This window comes from Temnothorax nylanderi, unplaced genomic scaffold (genome assembly GCF_030848795.1).
Source record: "Temnothorax nylanderi isolate EJ_2023f unplaced genomic scaffold, tnyl_v1.0 TNYL_tig0156_pilon, whole genome shotgun sequence".
Lineage (NCBI taxonomy): Eukaryota > Metazoa > Arthropoda > Insecta > Hymenoptera > Formicidae > Temnothorax > Temnothorax nylanderi.
Genome location: NW_027249218.1, coordinates 1 through 19,192, shown reverse-complemented (window position 1 = coordinate 19,192; position 19,192 = coordinate 1). Strand labels below are relative to the sequence as shown.

At 41.9% G+C, this 19,192-nt stretch overlaps 2 protein-coding genes across 2 annotated transcripts; one reads left to right on the top strand and one right to left on the bottom strand.

Moving 5' to 3' along the window:
- Positions 1–781: 781 nt before the first annotated feature.
- LOC139777641 (uncharacterized) lies at positions 782–2,219 on the bottom strand. The gene is made up of 2 exons (XM_071715206.1): positions 2,163–2,219; positions 782–1,590 (listed from the first exon to the last, which is right to left on the bottom strand). The coding sequence occupies exons 1-2, from the start codon at positions 2,217–2,219 to the stop codon at positions 961–963; spliced, it is 687 nt and encodes a 228-aa protein (XP_071571307.1). The 3' UTR covers positions 782–960.
- Positions 2,220–9,153: 6,934 nt separating this feature from the next.
- On the top strand, positions 9,154–13,316 carry LOC139777634 (uncharacterized). The gene is made up of 3 exons (XM_071715189.1): positions 9,154–9,251; positions 9,384–12,314; positions 12,449–13,316. The coding sequence occupies exons 1-3, from the start codon at positions 9,154–9,156 to the stop codon at positions 13,314–13,316; spliced, it is 3,897 nt and encodes a 1,298-aa protein (XP_071571290.1).
- Positions 13,317–19,192: the final 5,876 nt, after the last annotated feature.

The following is a 19,192-nucleotide window of genomic DNA, read 5'->3' as shown; positions in this document are numbered from 1 at the left end:
TTGTCATCAAAATAAGCAGGTAAATACAAAATGACATATCTTACCTGAGTATAAAATACTCACATATTTGAGTGACTCAGATCACTTAATTGGTGTAAATGGAAAGCAACTATTGTAAGTTACTACAGAAGTAATGCTCCCCTAAACATAGTAAACGGTCACGACTATCACTATATATCTGCGACCCGCTGATATTTTGCCTCTTGTGACACCCACATCCTAATTTCGTGGCACTTCGATCCTTGCGCGACGCGACCGAAATTCGGAATTAAACGATCGTACTTACAAGGGAACGGTCGGAAGTGTCCCTACCCGATTTGGATGCGCTTTGGATATGTTGTTGAGCATCAAAAAACATTAGACACGTATTTTTTTTTTGCGGCGTATCTCGACGTTTATTGGTTGAAAAAACCCGATTTGGAACCTACCCGATTTGGATGCGCTTTGGATATGTTGTTGAGCATCAAAAAACATTAGACACGTATTTTTTTTTTTTGCGGCGCACAGTGGGGTCGATTCCCGAAAAGCTGGCCAAAAGTCGGAAAATTAAGATATTTACTTGAAACTTGGTATATAGGGGTTTTTGGGGTCGCTGATAACGAATTTCAAGTCAAAATAAAAAAACAAAAACAAAATGGCGGCTACGAAATACTAAAAAGCATATCTATAAACCGTTATTTTTATTTAATTTATGTGAAATGTGGAATTATAGGTTTTCGGGGTCGCAAATAACGAATCTGGAAACAAAATGAATGGCAGATGTAAAATGACGAATACAAAATTTCTAAAATCCATAATTTTTATTTATTTTATAAAAAAACTTGTGACAAATAAATTAAGAAGTACAATACAAAGCCGAATGTAAAAAATAAATTTGTGTTTACAAAAATATTAATCTAATATTTCCATACAAATAGTTACATACAAGTACCTAATATTTACATAAAATTTACATACAAATTAGTTTTCATCATCAGTTGAATTATCTGTATCTAAACCTGAAGAATCTGATGATATCGAAAAAGAAGAGATAGAATCAGCACTGGACGCATAAAGTGATGGTGAAGTAAGCAATTTAACTGTTTCCGGATATAAGGATTTTAATTTCTTTTGTGGCAATTTCCTTAAACTTGATATATACGGATCTGATGACGCTAGCAAGCGCAAGAAAAGATCTTCCATCGTTTTTGTTCTACTGCATTTTCGTGCAAAATCTTCACAGTATCTTTTAATATATTTATTACAAGACTCCTGTGCATCTTCAGACATTTGTCCGATTGGCAGTAAAGCAGATTGTATTATTTCAGAGCCGTGAATTAATAGTTTGTGTATAGAAGTAGGCATGTAGAACCAGGGATATAAATCGACAAATTTTTGAGCTGTCTGTATTATGTATTCTTGGAAATCTGGTATGTTAATTTCATGACCACTTGTAATAGCTTGTAAAATAATATGAAATCTTTTAATAAGATCTTCGTCAACGCCCGTTATAGCAGCGGAAATGGATTCATTTTCAAAAAATCGTCGAGCAGTATTCCCATCATTCGTATTGCCAAATCCAGATTTTGGTTTATCCACAATAAGGCCTAACTGTTGGCGAAAACCTTTTTGAATTGTTTTTTTTCTATCTTCTATTAATTTCTTTTCTTCACTTCCTCGCGCTTGCCATTTTTTAATTTCGATTTTATACGAAATATGCAAACAACATTCAAAGAATCGAATCCACATATGTAATGTAGATAACCCGAAACATAAACTATCTCTATTAATTTCTTTTTTTTAAATTAAATCTATATTATTAAAATCTTTAGAAGTAGCATTACATAAATAACAACGTTGAGTAGACGCAGTGCCAGTAATTGCGTTGCAAACTTTACCATCGATCATCGTCAAAGCGAGTTCATAATTAACTGTGATGTCTTTTCCATCTAATACAGTGTTAAAAGGTATAAGTTTGCTCGCTTGTTCTTTTATATTCTCTGTTTGCTTGACAGTGGCCTCAGTAGTTTCATGCAAAAATTGAATTTTTATTGGCCTACAAAAGCGTGGTGATGATGGTCTCGAATTTTTTCATACAATGATTTTTTCAGATGTATTTTTATCAATCGATATAAGTTGCAGTGGAACAAGTGAAGTAAAAAAAATATTAGCATCTGATTTACTTTCATCATCATCATCACTAAATTTTTGCTTATACATACTAAGGCCAGAACTACCATCACAGCCCCATTTACAAATTAAATTTAAATTTGAAAGCTGTTCACGAGTCAAAGTTTTTATGACATTGAGACAGGATTTTTTTTCGACAAACCCTTTCACCCGACGCGGCTTGGGTCAGAGCTGTCGGGGCTCAAAGTATGATTAATTGATATGTTGGGCGCCAGTTAATTTTCACGAAATTAACAAAGTTCTAAATTTTATAATAAAATGGTTCGATTGGGTGACCCAGGAAACAGGAGATACCAAGGAATATTGCAAAGTCAAGAGAAAAGAGAGAAAGCAAGCGATATATAAGTGTATTAACTTGGTTAGACTTACATTACAGGTTATGCTTCTGTTGCCGCAGAACGGCCACACGGTCTTTTCACCCTGATTATAACGCCGTCGATATTACGTTGACAAATATTCGTCGAGGATGTTCGATACAACGTCGTTCAATACTGCGCAGACAATCTCGGAGTACTCGTATTATAACGCTTAACTGGCAGACAGCTGATCGCGAGTTTGGACTAATCACGCCGAAGACCGACGGACGAGTCCTCGAGATCTCTCGGTCGTTCCGCTACCACGCGCTTTTTTGATCCTAATCGTTGCGGTTCGATATGTTCCGTCACATGCAGCCACGCTATTGGCTCTCCGTCTCGGCGGTTTACAGGGCCGGCGCTCGCGCGGCGCGGGTAGCAAACGTGCGGTCGGTAAATGTATATACAGTCGGTAGCCCCGTTGGGTCGACTATTACGTCGAGTATCGATGTCGAGGGGACGGATTCTAATTTTCCTGTCACAACATTCATTTGAATCTTCAAAATTCGATTGATTGTATGGTTCAGTAGAGATTGTAGTTTAACTTCTGCACTGGTTTCACATATGCTAATACTATTTTTTTCCGGGTAACAGTCACGCTTGGCTTTTAGTACCAATTTATAAGATGGATATAATCTACATTTCTTTTTTACACTTAAATTCCTTAGCTCCTGATATTGACTTCGCGATAGTTTTTGTTCCATTATAAGTGAAACAACTTCATCAGCAGAAAGAGTGACTTCAGGAATTAATTCCAAAGAACTTCTGTATTTTTGAGCCTTAGATGGACTACTCGAAGATATATCTTTAACAATTTTAGCAGCTTCCACTTTCCCTTCAGCTCGTAACTTCATGTGTGTTGCATAGGAGAGTTCTTCGATACTTGATTGCGATCGAATGTTTTCGGTTCTTCTTCGCTTCGTTCTTTCACTGCATTGTGCAAATTCCGGTTTTGGGCGGCCCATATGTCCTTTATCTGACGATGACGTAGTTTGAGATTCATCATCTTTATTTTCATCGAGATAAACAATTACATTTTGCCACTGCTGATTTTTTTTCAGAAATTTTTGTTCTATTCGCTTAACTTCCTGCCACTTTGTTTTCAACTTATATAATAGTTTAAGAATGACAGATTTCGCATTGCCTGATAATATAAAAGCCCGCTCCAACTTTTTCGACAAATGATCTTCAATTTTTTCATAAGCTACAGCAGCATTGTCATTTAAATTGCCTTTCAGTAATGTAAAAATTTCTTCCCTCGACAAACCAGAAATTTGTTGGGTACTATCAGAACCTGAAGAAACAAAGTTTTAAATTAATGTATGTATGTAAAAAATATATATATTTATATATATGTAGATATATGTATATATACATGTGTAAATATATATACAGTGGCGTGCAAAAGTTTCCAGCCAGTAACATTTCGTACTCACAACAGTTAAAATAATAAATATATTCACAAACATAAATAATATTTTTTTACTATATTATTTTGTTTCCTAGATCTCATACTTACATCTCATAATAATAAAAAATCATTAGTCTTTTTAAAATATATTAGAGTACAAAAATTCACTGGCCGGAAACTTTTGCACGCCACTGTATATATATATATATATATATATATATATATATATACATATATATATGGCTGTGTGTATTTATAATGCACTTACTTGTACTTGGAACATCTATTCTGCAAAACGATTCTTCACGATGTGTGAGAAATTGTTTAATATTGTATTCGTTTATTCTTCGTCTAGAACTCAGAAACGCACAGAAACACTCTAAAACGCTCAGAAACGACTAACCTTTTCCGTTGCGCGACCGTTATTCATCCCCTCGGTTTGCTGCTCATCCCCTCCCCGTTACCATAAACCAATCAGGACATCTTAGAAACTTTCTCTTTTTCTACGTCATCATTTCGGAATTTTTCTAGAACATTCCACGGTCACCGTGCTCGGTCTGGACTACATCGTTTAACATTCTTTTTGAATTTATATATTGTATTCAACACAACAGCTACTACTTCAACGAACGCGCGCGCGCGCGCGCGCGCACACACACACACACACACACACACACACACACACACACACACACACACACACACACACACACACACACACACACACACACACTTTCTTTAACATTCTATTATTTTTCCCGTTGAATCTATTGCCGCTGTCAGATTTATAAAAAATTTATTTTGCAGTAATTTGTTTAAACAATTATTGTTTAAACAATTATTGTATTCCAATTTACATAGTTAAAGGTCATGTTCTATTTTCAATTATTAGTTTTACTATGTTGTTAGTGGTTTAAGCATAGGCGTTAATAAGTTTATGCGAATTTGGAAGGTTTTAAATACAAATGTACATTAAAAACAAAGTAGCAGTTAGTAGCAGCTAATTTTTAAAAATTTTGTTACATAATAATATAAACTTTAATTTAAAATTTGTTTCACTGCGGGAATCCGTGGGACTTTTAACTTTTCTCTATTTTTTTAAAACGATTGCACACAAATTTTCATTATTTTACACTTCAAACATTGCGTTACTGTTAATTTATATTTATTTGTTATAATTTTTGACAAATACGATAATAAACTACATTTTTCCATTTAAAACATCCATTTTGTAGAATTAAAAAAGATCAACTTTACGATTTTCTACGAATTTTTGAATATGACGCTTGAACATGAGCTCGGACGCTCGAGCTGTTACTCGTGCGAAGGTCCTTTTTGTACTGGCTTATACCTGCCATGTATACTTAATTAGCCCTTATAAAGGGCCGTTACATATTCTTTGAACATTACTCTATACATCTATGTACTTCAAATCCCATAAATTAAAACTTCATTTTTCGACTTTTGGCCAGCTTTTCGGGAATCGGCCCCACTGTGCGGCGTATCTCGACGTTTAGGGGTTGAAACAACCCCTCGAAAATAACGGATTTTATATTTTTTTGCGAATATCTTCGAAAATATAAGGCGTAACGACAAAAAATTTGTACGAAATGTTTATGGCTTTTTGTGCTCTTTACAATGGCGTAATCAGATTTTTCAAATTGGTCACATTTTTTAATTTAACCCCACCCCCACCTATTATTTTTGCCAAATATAACAATTTTTCCAACGCAAATTTAAGAGCGTCAAATGCCAAATACATCCATGTGTCTTTTTATTATGATACCATTATTAGATTTTTGGCAAGACGAGATGATATGTGGTATAGGCGTCGCGCTGTAGGTAGGTGTTGCGTTATTTCTGTTCAGTTGCGCCGTACGCTTAAAAATTTCTATTTCAACTCCGGGATGACCGAAAGCGCTGGCAAAGGCCAGCGCAAGGCACAGCGAGAGGTTAACGCTATTTCGAGATTCCTAGACTAGCAACGGAATGTCGACTCCGACAAATTGTAAGATCGGGCGGGCAGTCGCAAATCATAATCTGAACGAACACGTGCGTCACATTAATCGCTACAATAATATACTATTCCGGTTACGGCACAACAAAATCAACAACCAAATTCACGCATTTGAATATCATTTGCTCGTGTCATAATTCCGGAAAGCAAGCATTTCAGATCGTAAGTTTGAAGTGTAAAGAACTGTGTGTTGTACGCTGTCGTTTTGTAAACATGTAAGTGTATTTTTATTGTTAACTTTTATTGGTTTCTTACGCTTGTTACTTTTTCCTTTGATATTGAATATTTAATATAAATTTTTATTCAGCTCTTACTCAATTCTTTGCCAGTTTTGCCAGTGACTATATAATCTTTTGGGAGAGATGCACTTGGACACGGTACATTTGGACACGGTCATTTGAACACGATCAATCGGACACCGTTTATTTGGCCACGGTTTATTTAGACACCGTTCATTTGGACACGGTTCATTTGGACACGGTTTATTTGGACACGGTTCATTTGGACACCGTTCATTTAAACACGGTCATTTGGACACGATCAATTGGACACCGTTTATTTGGACACGGTTCATTTGGACACGGTTCATTTGGACACCGTTCATTTGGACACGGGGCATTCGGACACCGTTCATTTAGACACGGTTCATTTGGACACGGTTCAATTGGACACGGTTCGTTTGGACACGGTTCGTTTGGACACGGTTCGTTTGGACACCGTGTATTTGGACACGGATTATCTGGACACCGTAAAAAATACGGCCTGTGCAGTTGGACACCGTAAAAAATGCGGCCTGTGCAGTTGGACACCGAAATGCGCGACCTGTGCAGTTGGACACCAGAATGCGCGGCCTGTGCAGTTGGACACCGAAATACGCGACCTGTGCAGTTGGACACCAGAATGCGCGGCCTGTGCAGTTGGACACCAAAATGCGCGACCTGTGCAGATGGACACAAAAATGCGCGGCCTGTGCAGTTGGACACCGAAATGCGCGTGCATGGGGGGTGCAGGGGGAACGAGGCCCCCCCCCGCTCACGCATGTACTTTGATATATTATATAGGATATATTGACGAGTAAGGATGCAACAATATTAACATAATTTATGATTAACATGTCTATCATTTTCGTGTCCATCTGCACAGGTTGCGCATTTCGGTGTCCAACTGCACAAGTCGCGCATTTTCGTGTCCATCTGCACAGATCGCGCATTTTGGTGTCCAACTGCACAGGCCGCATTTTTTACGGTGTCCAACTGCACAGGTCGTATTTTTTACGATGTCCAGATGATTCGTGTCCAAATAAACCGTGTCCAAACACACGGTGTTCAAACGAACCGCGTCCAATTGAACCGTGTCCAATTGAACCGTGTCCAAATAAACCGTGTCCAACTGATCGTGTCCGAATGATCGTGTCCAAATAAACGGTGTCCAAATGCACCGTGTCCAAATGAACGGTGTCCTAATGAACCGTGTCCAAATAAACGGTGTCTAATTGATTGTGTCCAAATGATCGTGTCCAAATGAACGGTGTCCAAATGCACCGTGTCCAAATAAACATTGTCCAAATGCACCGTGTCCAAATGAACGGTGTCCAAATGAACCGTGTCCAAATAAACGGTGTCCAATTGATCGTGTCCAAATGACCGTGTTTATATGAACGGTGTCCAAATGGACCGTGTCCAAATGAACCGTGTCCAAATGAACGGTGTCCAAATGAACCGTGGCCAAATAAACGGTGTCCGATTGATCGTGTTCAAATGACCGTGTCCAAATGTACCGTGTCCAAGCGCATCTCTCCCAAAAGATTATATAGTCACTGGCAAAACTGGCAAAGAATTGAGTAAGAGCTGAATAAAAAATTATATTAAATATTCAATATCAAAGGAAAAAGTAACAAGCGTAAGAAACCAATAAAAGTTAACAATAAAAATACACTTACATGTTCACAAAACGACAGCGTACAACACACAGTTCTTTACACTTCAAACTTACGATCTGAAATGCTTGCTTTCCGGAATTATGACACGAGCAAATGATATTCAAATGCGTGAATTTGGTTGTTGATTTTGTTGTGCCGTAACCGGGATAGTATATTATTGTAGCGGTTAATGTGACGCACGTGTTCGTTCAGATTATGATTTGCGACTCCCCGCCCGATCTTACAATTTGTCGGAGTCGACATTCCGTTGCTAGTCTAGGACTCTCGAAATAGCGTTAATCTCTCGCTGTCAGTGCCTTGCGCTGGCCTTTGCATCAGCGCTTTCGGTCATCCCGGAGTTGAAATGGAAATTTTTAAGCGTACGGCGCAACTGAACAGAAATAACGCAACACCTACCTACAGCGCGACGCCTATACCACATATCATCTCGTCTTGCCAAAAATCTAATAATGGTATCATAATAAAAAGACACATGGATGTATTTGGCATTTGACGCTCTTAAATTTGCGTTGGAAAAATTGTTATATTTGGCAAAAATAATAGGTGGGGGTGGGGTTAAATTAAAAAATGTGACCAATTTGAAAAATCTGATTACGCCATTGTAAAGAGCACAAAAAGCCATAAACATTTCGTACAAATTTTTTGTCGTTACGCCTTATATTTTCGAAGATATTCGCAAAAAAATATAAAATCCGTTATTTTCGAGGGGTTGTTTCAACCCCTAAACGTCGAGATACGCCGCAAAAAATACGTGTTTATTGTTTTTTGATGCTCAACAACATATCCAAAGCGCATCCAAATCGGGTAGGTTCCAAATCGGGTTTTTTCAACCAATAAACGTCGAGATACGCCGCAAAAAAATACGTGTCTAATGTTTTTTGATGCTCAACAACATATCCAAAGCGCATCCAAATCGGGTAGGGACATTTCCGACCGTTCCCTTGTTAGTAGAATTACTAGATCTCAGCTCCAGGCGCGAGTGGGAGAATAGTATAAGCAACTCTACTGACCCTCCAGCTTATGCCGAGCTGAAGTCGTTCATGGAATGTCGCTTACGAGCCTTGGAGGCTCTTCATCCGAGCGGTCGTGAATCGAGCACGACCGGCAAGGCGAATGGTGTCAATCCGCAAACGAAGCGGACACACTTCGCGCAGAAATCAACCGCGTCGGGTACAACCGCGCCGGGTACGACCGCGTCGGGCACGACCGCGTCGGGCACGACCGCGGGGGCAACCCGCAAGCGAGGCGGGCCCAGCCAGCACGGATGCAACCCGGAAGCGGAAGGTGCTCCTTGTGCAAGAAGGAGCATTACATCACGGGCTGCGGCATGTTCCAGGAGAAGTCACCTACGCAGAAGAAAGAGTTTGTAGAAAGTAAAGGACTTTAATACAACTGCCTCGGGGAGCACTTCGCTTCTTCATGCCCGTCAAAGAAGACGTGTGGAGTGTGCGATGAGCGGCATCACACTACAATCCACGACGTTTGTCAGCGCAGGAACGATGCCACAGGGGCATCTACCTCCTCGCTACATGCGAGCAAGCTCGGTGGAGATCGAGCGGTCATTCTCCTCGCGACGGCTCGCGTTTCCATAATGGACAGGTATGGAAATCAAGTTTCTGCACGTGCTCTGATTGACTCAGGTTCCGAGGTCTCACTGGCCGCTGAGTCGCTCGTGCAGCGTCTACATCTTCCTCGCTCTCCCGCCTCTATCATCATCTTTGGAGTGGGTGGCAGCAAGACGGGGTCATCAAAGGGCAAGGTCGATCTCAAGGTTACATCGCAGGCCACCGAGGCGGCGATTCGGGTAACCGCATTGGTGTTACCTCGCATAACAATTTATGGAGAACGCATCAATTGGGGGAAGGCGGCATGGCCTCACCTCGATGATCTGCAGCTGGCAGATCCTGACTTCCGGGCCAGGGATCCTGTGGAGATTCTATTGGGCGCGGACATCTACGCAGCAATTCTGGAGGACGGAGTGCGGAAAGGGGAGCCGTACACACCCGTGGCGCAGCGGACCGCTCTAGGATGGATCCTCTCGGGTGCCGTCAAGGATACTGGCTTGCGAGGTCCAGCTATTTCTCTCCACTGGTCAATCGGTGAGGATTTAAGCGCTCTCGTGAGACAGTTCTGGGAACAAGAGGAGCCGACGCGAGCTCCATTACCTCTCACGGAGACCGAACAACAATGTGACGACCTTTTCAAGAAGACACACAGCCGGACAGAAGATGGGCGATATATGGTGCGCCTGCCAGTCGCACCGACTCTACCTCGTCTCGACGAGACGAAGCGAATAGCGGAGAGAACACTCAAAGGCATGGAGCGGAAATTCGAGTCTGACCGAAGGCTCTATGTATTATATGCTAATTTTCTAAAAGATTATGATGTGTTGCAGGATATGACCCCCGTGCCGCAAAGCTGCGAGCTGAAACAGACACGTACCTGTTACCTGCCACACCATGGAGTCCTGAAGGCTGCCGGAGACGAGGTCAAGATACGAGTCGTCTTCAATGGATCGGCGCAGCTTACCTCAGGCGACTCCCTGAACCGGCACCTATACACGGGGCCCAATCTATTGCCGACTCTGGGCACCATTCTGACGCGATGGCGACAGCATCAGTTTGTCATGGTGACGGATATCGCCAAGATGTATCGACAAATCTTGGTACATCCCGACGATCGGGATCTTCAGCGGATTCTTTGGAGGAAAGACCGCGCCGAGGCGGTTCAGGAATATCGCCTCAACACCGTGACGTACGGCCTCTCAGGTGCACCGTACCTTGCAATCCGGACGCTTCATCAGCTTGCAGCGGACGAGGGACACCGCTTTCCTCTCGGGGCGGCTGTTTTGAAACATGACACATACGTCGATGACATCTTCGCCGGAGATGATTCCAAGAAAGGCGCACGAGACTTAAGAAATCAGCTGATCGAGATCTGCACGGCGGGCGGCTTTCCACTGAGCAAATGGGCCGCTAATGACGAGGAACTGTTACATGACATTCCGGAGGATCGTCGACAATCTCGCAGCCTGCGGGAGTGGGAATCCGATGTCGGCCACTCCACCTTAGGCATCCAATGGCGCCCTTGCCTCGATGCCTTTGCATTCAAGGTACGTCCTTGCGGAGAAGGAAACATTACTAAACGAATTGTGCTTTCAGAGACGGCGTGTCTCGTCGATCCGCTAGGATGGCTTGCACCAGTGGTGGTACGAGCCAAGATCTTGATACAATCGTTGTGGCTACAACGAATTGAATGGGACCAGCCTTTGTGCCCTGAGGATCACCGAGCGTGGCAATTGTTCCGCAGGGAGCTTCCTCTACTCGAGAAATTGCGGGTGCCGCGCTGGCTCAACACCGGTGGAGAGAATCTCAGGATGGAGATTCACGGTTTTGCAGACGCATCAGAACGGGCAATTGCAGCAGTGGCCTATCTCAAGGTCACTAACGACTGCGAGAGTAAGATTTCTCTGTTGCAGGCGAAGACGCGGGTGGCCCTGCTTCGCCAAGTATCGCTCCCGCGCCTGGAACTATGCGCTGCCGCATTGTTGGTTAAGATCATCGAGGATGTGGAGATAACATTGGACCTATCAGGCGCAGAAAAACATCTCTGGTCTGACTCTAAGGTGGCTCTAGTTTGGATACAGGGCCACCCGTCAAAATGGAAAACGTACGTGGCAAACCGAGTTGCTGAAATTCAGCGAGCTCTTCCGGACGCAATTTGGCATCACATTTCGAGCAAGGAGAATCCAGCCGACTGTGCATCACGAGGACTATCGCCCAGCGAGTTACTTCAGCATCATCTGTGGTGGCAAAGACCGATCTGGCTTCAATCTAGAGACAAACTCTACAGCCAGATCTTACCAGAGGAAATCGGGGACTTGCCTGAGCAGCGGACGCACGTGCACCTTGCATCAAAGGACTCGGAGGAAGATTCGAATCTTCTCCGATTCTCTGGATTCCAGCGCTTGCTGCGCGTTACAGCATGGGGCCTACGATGGCTTAATGTTTTGCAATCTCGTCATAAACAGTTTGTTACAGGAATATTGACGCCTCAGGAACTCGAGGATGCAGAGCAGAGGTGGATCCGAATCGTACAGGAGGCCTGGTTTGCAGATGAGCTGCAAGCGCTGGCACGCGGTCAGGCGTTGTCGAGGCGGAGCAGCATCTTGAAGATGCACCCGATCATAGACGAGAAGGGCATACTTCGTGTCGGTGGGCGGCTGAAGCACGCCATTCTGAGCAGAGACGAGAGGCACCCAGTGATTCTACCACGACACTCTCATCTGACGAACCTCATCGTGGACGCCTACCACCGGCGAGCTCTACACGGTAGCGTACAGCTTACGCTCGGTCTATTAAGACAACGCTTCTGGATTCCAGGCGGACGGATGAAAGTGAGGCAGCACATCCACCGTTGTGTGCGGTGTGTGCGATGGCGGGCGGCTTCCCCACACCCACTGATGGGGGACCTTCCGCGCCCGCGGGTACGGGCTTCACGACCATTCACTCATACGGGAGTGGATTATGCAGGACCGATCTTGTTAAGGACAACTAAAGGACGGGTCAGAAAGCACACAAGGGATTCCTGGTCATCTTCGTGTGTCTCAGCACACGAGCGGTGCACCTGGAGGTGGCATCAGATTACACCGCAGAAGCATTCATAGCAGCCTACAAGCGCTTCGTATCCAGGCGAGGTCTATGTACGGCGCTGTACAGCGACCAGGGGACCAATTTCATCGGAGCGGACGCTCAACTACGAGCTCTATTTCTTGACGCCATCAGGGATTACAGCATTGCAAACACCCTTGCAAATGACGGCGTACAATGGCGATTCAACCCACCTTCGGCACCGCACTTCGGAGGCATATGGGAGGCAGCGGTAAAGTCAACAAAACATCATCTGCGAAGAGTGATTGGAGACGCCACCCTGACCTACGAGGAGCTCTCCACCTTCCTGGCACAAGTGGAGGCGTGTCTCAATTCGAGACCTTTATCACCTCTCTCTGACGATTCAGAGGATCTAGCAGCCCTTACACCGGGACATTTTTTGATAGGCGCAGCCATCAGCGCTGTCCCTGAGCCGTCACTAGCAGAGGAGCCAACCGGCCGTCTATCTAGATGGCAACTTCTTCAACAGCTGAGGGACCATTTCTGGAAAAGATGGTCTTCCGAATACCTCCAAGCTCTCAATTCAAGGCAGAAATGGTGGACCAAGGACGACAACCCACGAGTTGGTGATCTGTGCTTGGTGCGGAGCGAGCAGACTGCACCTACCAAGTGGCCCTTGGCACGGGTGACTGCCATCCACCCAGGAGAGGATGAGCAAGTCCGAGTGGTCACCATACGGACCGCAGCTACCACTCTGAAGCGGCCCACGACGAAGATTATTCTATTGCCACGGGTCGGTGACCCGGAAGATATCTAAGACTTTGAGCGAGAGTGCTGCTTGTAGTAACTTACGTAGAGTTGGTTCACAGATTGTATTAGTCTCGCCATTAAATTATATTTCGTCAGATAACCTGACGAGGCGGGCGGAATATTCGAGATCGCGAATGCTCGAGATCGCGAATGCTCGAGATCACGAATGCTCTTGAATATTCTTATTCTCATTTAGACGACTGTGTCATGAGTCACAGCGGCAGTGTAACACGATATTTATCCAGCGGACCACCCCTGTTGCTTCGCGCTCACGTCATAAGATTTATTCTCCGTACGAAGCCGAGTCACTCTCGACGATCGATACTCTAATCTCAAAGACAATGGCTATATGCACCTTCGGTATTTCAGTTCGAGAAGCTTCTATTCCATGACATTTTGACCTTAGCTAAACATTCGCATCCCTGGCGCGTTCATTGTCTCGCGTGGGTATAAAAACCCGTAGAACTTACGGCGCGTCGCCAGTCATCAACAGTGCGTTAGTAGGTCACGATCTGTCATCGAGCGATATTGTAATGGTCAGTTTCTCATTCACGCGCGGGTTATTCAACACTACAAGCGAGAAAGTGTTGATAGAGAATTCGCGTAAAAACGCCCGCGTTTCCGAGTTCACTTAAATTTAAATACATTTATAAGTTATGTCACTCTTTAATTTCGGCATTATTTTTGGTTGTTAAATAAACTATTGTGTTACTTCAAGCTTCCGGTGTTAGTGGTCTCTCAAGCACTATCCCTTCCTCACTCACACGCGCGCGAACAACCAATGAAGGTTGGATTGTTCCCCACATTAGTCAGACGCAGCTCACATTGCGCGACCCAGGCCTCCAGTAAATCACTTTTGAAGTCTGGGTGATCATCACCCCACAGGCGCGCATGTGCGTTAAAGTCGCCGCAGACAATTATGTTGTCAAGAACGCCGGAGCATAAGGCTGTTAGCTCATCCAAAAAATCGAAATATCCGGCGTAATCCGTGTTAGGTGACACGTAGCATGAAGCAATGTAGAAATTTCCATATTTAATGATCACTGCGTGTGTGCCCCGTGCAAACAGTGTCGCAGGGTAATCCGCAGAACGGCTATTTATATATACAGAGGCCAGTTGATTCCGTGAACTAAACCATAACCGAGAGCCGGGCATGCGGGCGGGCTCTGATACCACGCATACCGCGGCCCTCAGTTCATCGGTGTGATGGAGCAGCAAGTCTTGGGCTTCCCTGCTCTTATTCAAGTTGACCTGAATAATAGAGGCCATTATTTACCGATATTAGGGCTGACTCGGGGCCTCGGTAGGGGCACATCCTTCTCATAGCACGCAGGAGTCGAGCTCAAACGATGTCCACACGTTCTGCCGGCTCCCTCACAGATAACGCAGCGAAGGTTGAATCTGTGAAGTTGGCACGACATTCTACGAATTTCAAAAAAATACTAAGAGTTCTGGTAGCACTTTTCATAGTTCTACAGTTCCTGATAAAAATTAAAAAGAGTTCCGCATTCCTTATATTAAAAAATCGAAATTGAAATAATGTCGTGCTAACTTCACGAATCTAGCACGACACTTCCTCCTCTAAAGTACCAAAATGCGTTGAATATTATAATATTTCACAAGAGTTCCCGATAGTTCTAATCGAATTCCACACATATATACAATTTTAGATCGATATTCCACCAATTAACATTTTTAAACAATTATGATGTCCGCGCCCAGCGTGACGCTTAATGACAAGTGTCGTGATGAAGATTTTCCGCGATTTAACGATTATTTTCGACAGTTCTAAAAGAGTTCTGTGCTTTAGAATTAGTTGTAAAGAAAGTTCAGGTGATTAACAATTTTTTAAACAATTTTAACAGTTACGTCCAGCACGACACTTAGTGAAAATGTGTCGTGCTGATGATTTTCTGCGGTTCTGAAGGTAGTTCTCGGTAATTCTAGCAGAGTTCTATGCTTTAGAATTATTTTTACAAACAGTTCCGATTGTTTACTATTTTTTAAACAATTTTAGCAGTTACGTCCAGCACGACGCTTAGTGAAAATGTGTCGTGCTGATGATTTTCTGCGGTTCTGAAGGGAGTTCTCGGTAGTTTTAGCAGAGTTCTACGCTTCAAAATTATTTTTACAAACAGTTCCGACTGTTTACTATTTTTAAACAATTTTAGCAGTTACGTCCAGCACGACATTTAGTGAAAATGGGTCGTGCTGATGATTTTCTGCGTTTCTGAAGGTAGTTCTCGGTAGTTCTAGCAGAGTTCTATGCTTTAGAATTATTTTTACAAACAGTTCCGACTGTTTACTATTTTTAAACAATTTTAGCAGTTACGTCCAGCACGACATTTAGTGAAAATGGGTCGTGCTGATGATTTTCTGCGTTTCTGAAGGTAGTTCTCGGTAGTTCTAGCAGAGTTCTATGCTTTAGAATTATTTTTACAAACAGTTCCGACTGTTTACTATTTTTAAACAATTTTTGCAGTTACGTCCAGCACGACGTTTAGTGAAAATGTGTCATGCTGAAGATTTTTTGCGGTTCTAAAGATAGTTCTCGGTAGTTGTAGCAGAGTTCTATGCTTTAGAATTAGTTCTAAAAAGAGTTCCGGTGATTAGCTATTTTTTAAACAATTTTTTATATCCACGCCCAGCACGACGCTTAATGACAAGTGTCGTGTTGAAGATTTACGCGGTTTAACGATTATTTTTGACAGTTCTAAAAGAGTTCTGTGATTTAGAATTAGTTGTAAAAAGAGTTTTCGTGGTTAACTATTTTTTAAACAACTTTAGCAGTTACGTCCAGCACGACATTTAGTGAAATGTGTCGTGCTGATGATTTTTCTGCGGTTCTAAAGATAGTTCTCGGTAGTTCTAGCAGAATTCTATGCTTTAGAATTAGTTCTAAAAGAGTTCCGGTGATTAGCTATTTTTTAAACAATTATTGATATCCACGCCCAGCACGACGCTTAATGACAAGTGTCGTGTTGAAGATTTTACGCGGTTTAACGATTATTTTTGACAGTTCTAAAAGGGTTCTGTGATTTAGAATTAGTTGTAAAAGAGTTTTGGTGGTTAACTATTTTTTAAACAATTTTAGCAGCTACGTCCAGCACGACACTTAGTGAAATTTGTCGTGCTGATGATTTTTTGCGGTTTTGAAGGAAGTTATCGGTAGTTGTAGCAGGGTTATATTCTCTCGAATCATTTTCAGAGTTCCGGCGGCTGTATATTTTTAAATAATTTTTCAATCTTTGAAGCCTTAATTTATCAATTTTTTTCTGACGCCCGTAATCTGACGGGTTATACATATAGATTCAGAAAATTTGAAGTGAGTTTATGGGAGCAGTGAATGGTTAACAATATATTATACAGATAATTGCTACGTTAATCAATAATTTGCTATACATGTAACACGGTGCACACGTGATAATTGAAAGAATCCTTTTTATGTAACGTTATTCAAAACTTTTTTAAGTTTACATTTTGGTAATCCAAGTGTAGTGTATTGTACAGTGATTCTTAAGATATTTAAATCGTTGAGGTATAGTCAGCACGATGAGAAGTGGAATGAGGAATGTGTACGAAGAAATATAACATCGTTACTGCGAATGTAAGTATTGCAATTTAATATTATTTATATTAGCACATTATCTCAACAAAAGTCGCTGTGATTAACAGACAATTATAGGTCGGCTTGAACATAAAAAATTAAATGCGGTTTAATTATAGTTTTTTGCATTTATCGGATGTCTCTTTTTTTCATATCGTCGTAAGCATACCAATGCGATCCACAACGCGCATACGCGACATAGTGGCCGCTATTGTCACTGCTACCAGAGAAGTTTACGTAATGCGCTACTCCTACTAAAATGTACAACTTAGACTTTAGTTCGATTTTAGTTGCAATTGTATCTAGAGAGTGTGCAATTGTGGTTGTCCCGTCTTGTATATCTATTGTCCGTAAATACTGAAGTATCGATAAACAAATGTGGACCATACTCAACGTTTTCGTTGGTGGTTGCTGAGCATTTTCTGCATTTGGTCGTAAGCGCCAAAGCATCGTCTATTGCTTCTTGCATATGTTGCAGTCCTTTGCAGAGAAGTATTTCCACATTTATATTTAGTTCGACAGTCTGCCTTGTTTGTGAGGAAGTACAGGTACTACATTCGATAGTTTTTTCGACAACTTGGTATATCCGTGAATAAATAAGCTATCAAATGAGCAACGTTGCAATTAGTATCTAATTTAGAAATTGTACGAGTATACATTGTTATGGCGTCACTAAAAAGCGAAAGATTTAACCAGATTTTCGCTCTTTCATTATAATGGCTTTGTATTATTTTACCGGTGTGCAATATTGAAAAGCTAAATTAATAGTGCGATTTTCTGACAATTTAATATTTTCTTCGTATCGTTTTATAGTAGCAATGCCGCTGCGACCAGGTGAAGTATTGCGTCGAACGCACAAGTTTGGTAAACGTTAATGACTTTTTTTTATCAATAGTGACGCTTTTTGATATCATACTGTTGCGCTGCGCTCCGCTATTTCTTAAACACTCGCGTTCGCGCCGCGCACTCCCGGATTCGCGAAAGAAAGAAGCACTCTTTTAAAAAGGAGGATCTCGGGTTTATTCATGATCAGAACGATTATACATAAAAGATCTGGAGAACAGGTCCGAACGGTTCGAATCTCCAGATAAATCTGACAGTCCAAGATAAATCAATACATTCATATGTGTCCCGATGCATCGTCTCACAAAGCGTGTGTTCGTCGCGAAGGATAACAGACGACTGCTCACATCTATACGGGTTTCATGGACGCATAAGTGTCATGCAGCGAAGGAAAACGACCGATTCTGCGTGTAGATTGACGAATAATTGACAATATACTTCTGACTTCAATATGACTAATTGTCCAATTACTTGGGTGAGACCGGATTAATGTAAATTGTGGCGTTGGATCGAATTGATTCGTTTTGTTCGTAGAATAATGCGATATATTGTAATGCGTTTTTCTTTATAATTTTTTTATTGTTTTGAAGAAGGCCAAGTAAGGAACGAAACGTGAACAAGTCTGTATACTATTATTGAATGTATTAAATATTTTTCTAACATCTGGTAATAGCTCGAAATTGGCCGTTTGAAATTATTTAGATAAAGATAAAATGCTTGTTCAAAAATTTTATTTACATTGCGTGAGCCAAGCATATAAAATGACCACTTTAGAGGAACTGTGTACATTGTTCGAAGCTATTCTTGTTGTGGCATTAAGCGAATATGTTGGCGCCAATGAAAGCGGCGAACAACTGCCATCTGAGTCGCGTTTGCAGTATTTAAACTCAATAATAAAAAGTGATGCAACGTCCGAACTTACAAATGAGATAGATGAAAATCTTTATAGTAATGACACAGATGGTTCGGAAGAAACAGATTGATAAAGATGCTTCCGACTGGTTCGAATGGAGTGCCAATATATGCGACAATGCCAAACAATTAGCAATTAATTGCCCGAAGGAACAGTCATAAATGCTTGTTTTAATCCTGATTTCGCGAAATTATTTTAAAACTCGTTTGATGCCGTACGTAGTACTATGGAGCGGTGTGATGCGATCGCATTTCAACATAGGCGAAAAAATTGCCACTTTTTCTTCTGTGGAGGTGGCATTTGCAGACTTAAAAAACCGTGCATTTAAAGGCAAATTACCGATGAGAGCCGACAAATTGTGCATGAACATTTAGACTATGTTGATAGTAGAATAAAATTAACATCTTGTAAAGAAGATATTTAATTGAGCATTGTGAACAGCCTTGTGAGCAACAAAATTATATAGTGCATGATTATTCTTCTGCAAGCTCCGTAGAAATGCAAGCAAATAATTCTTAAA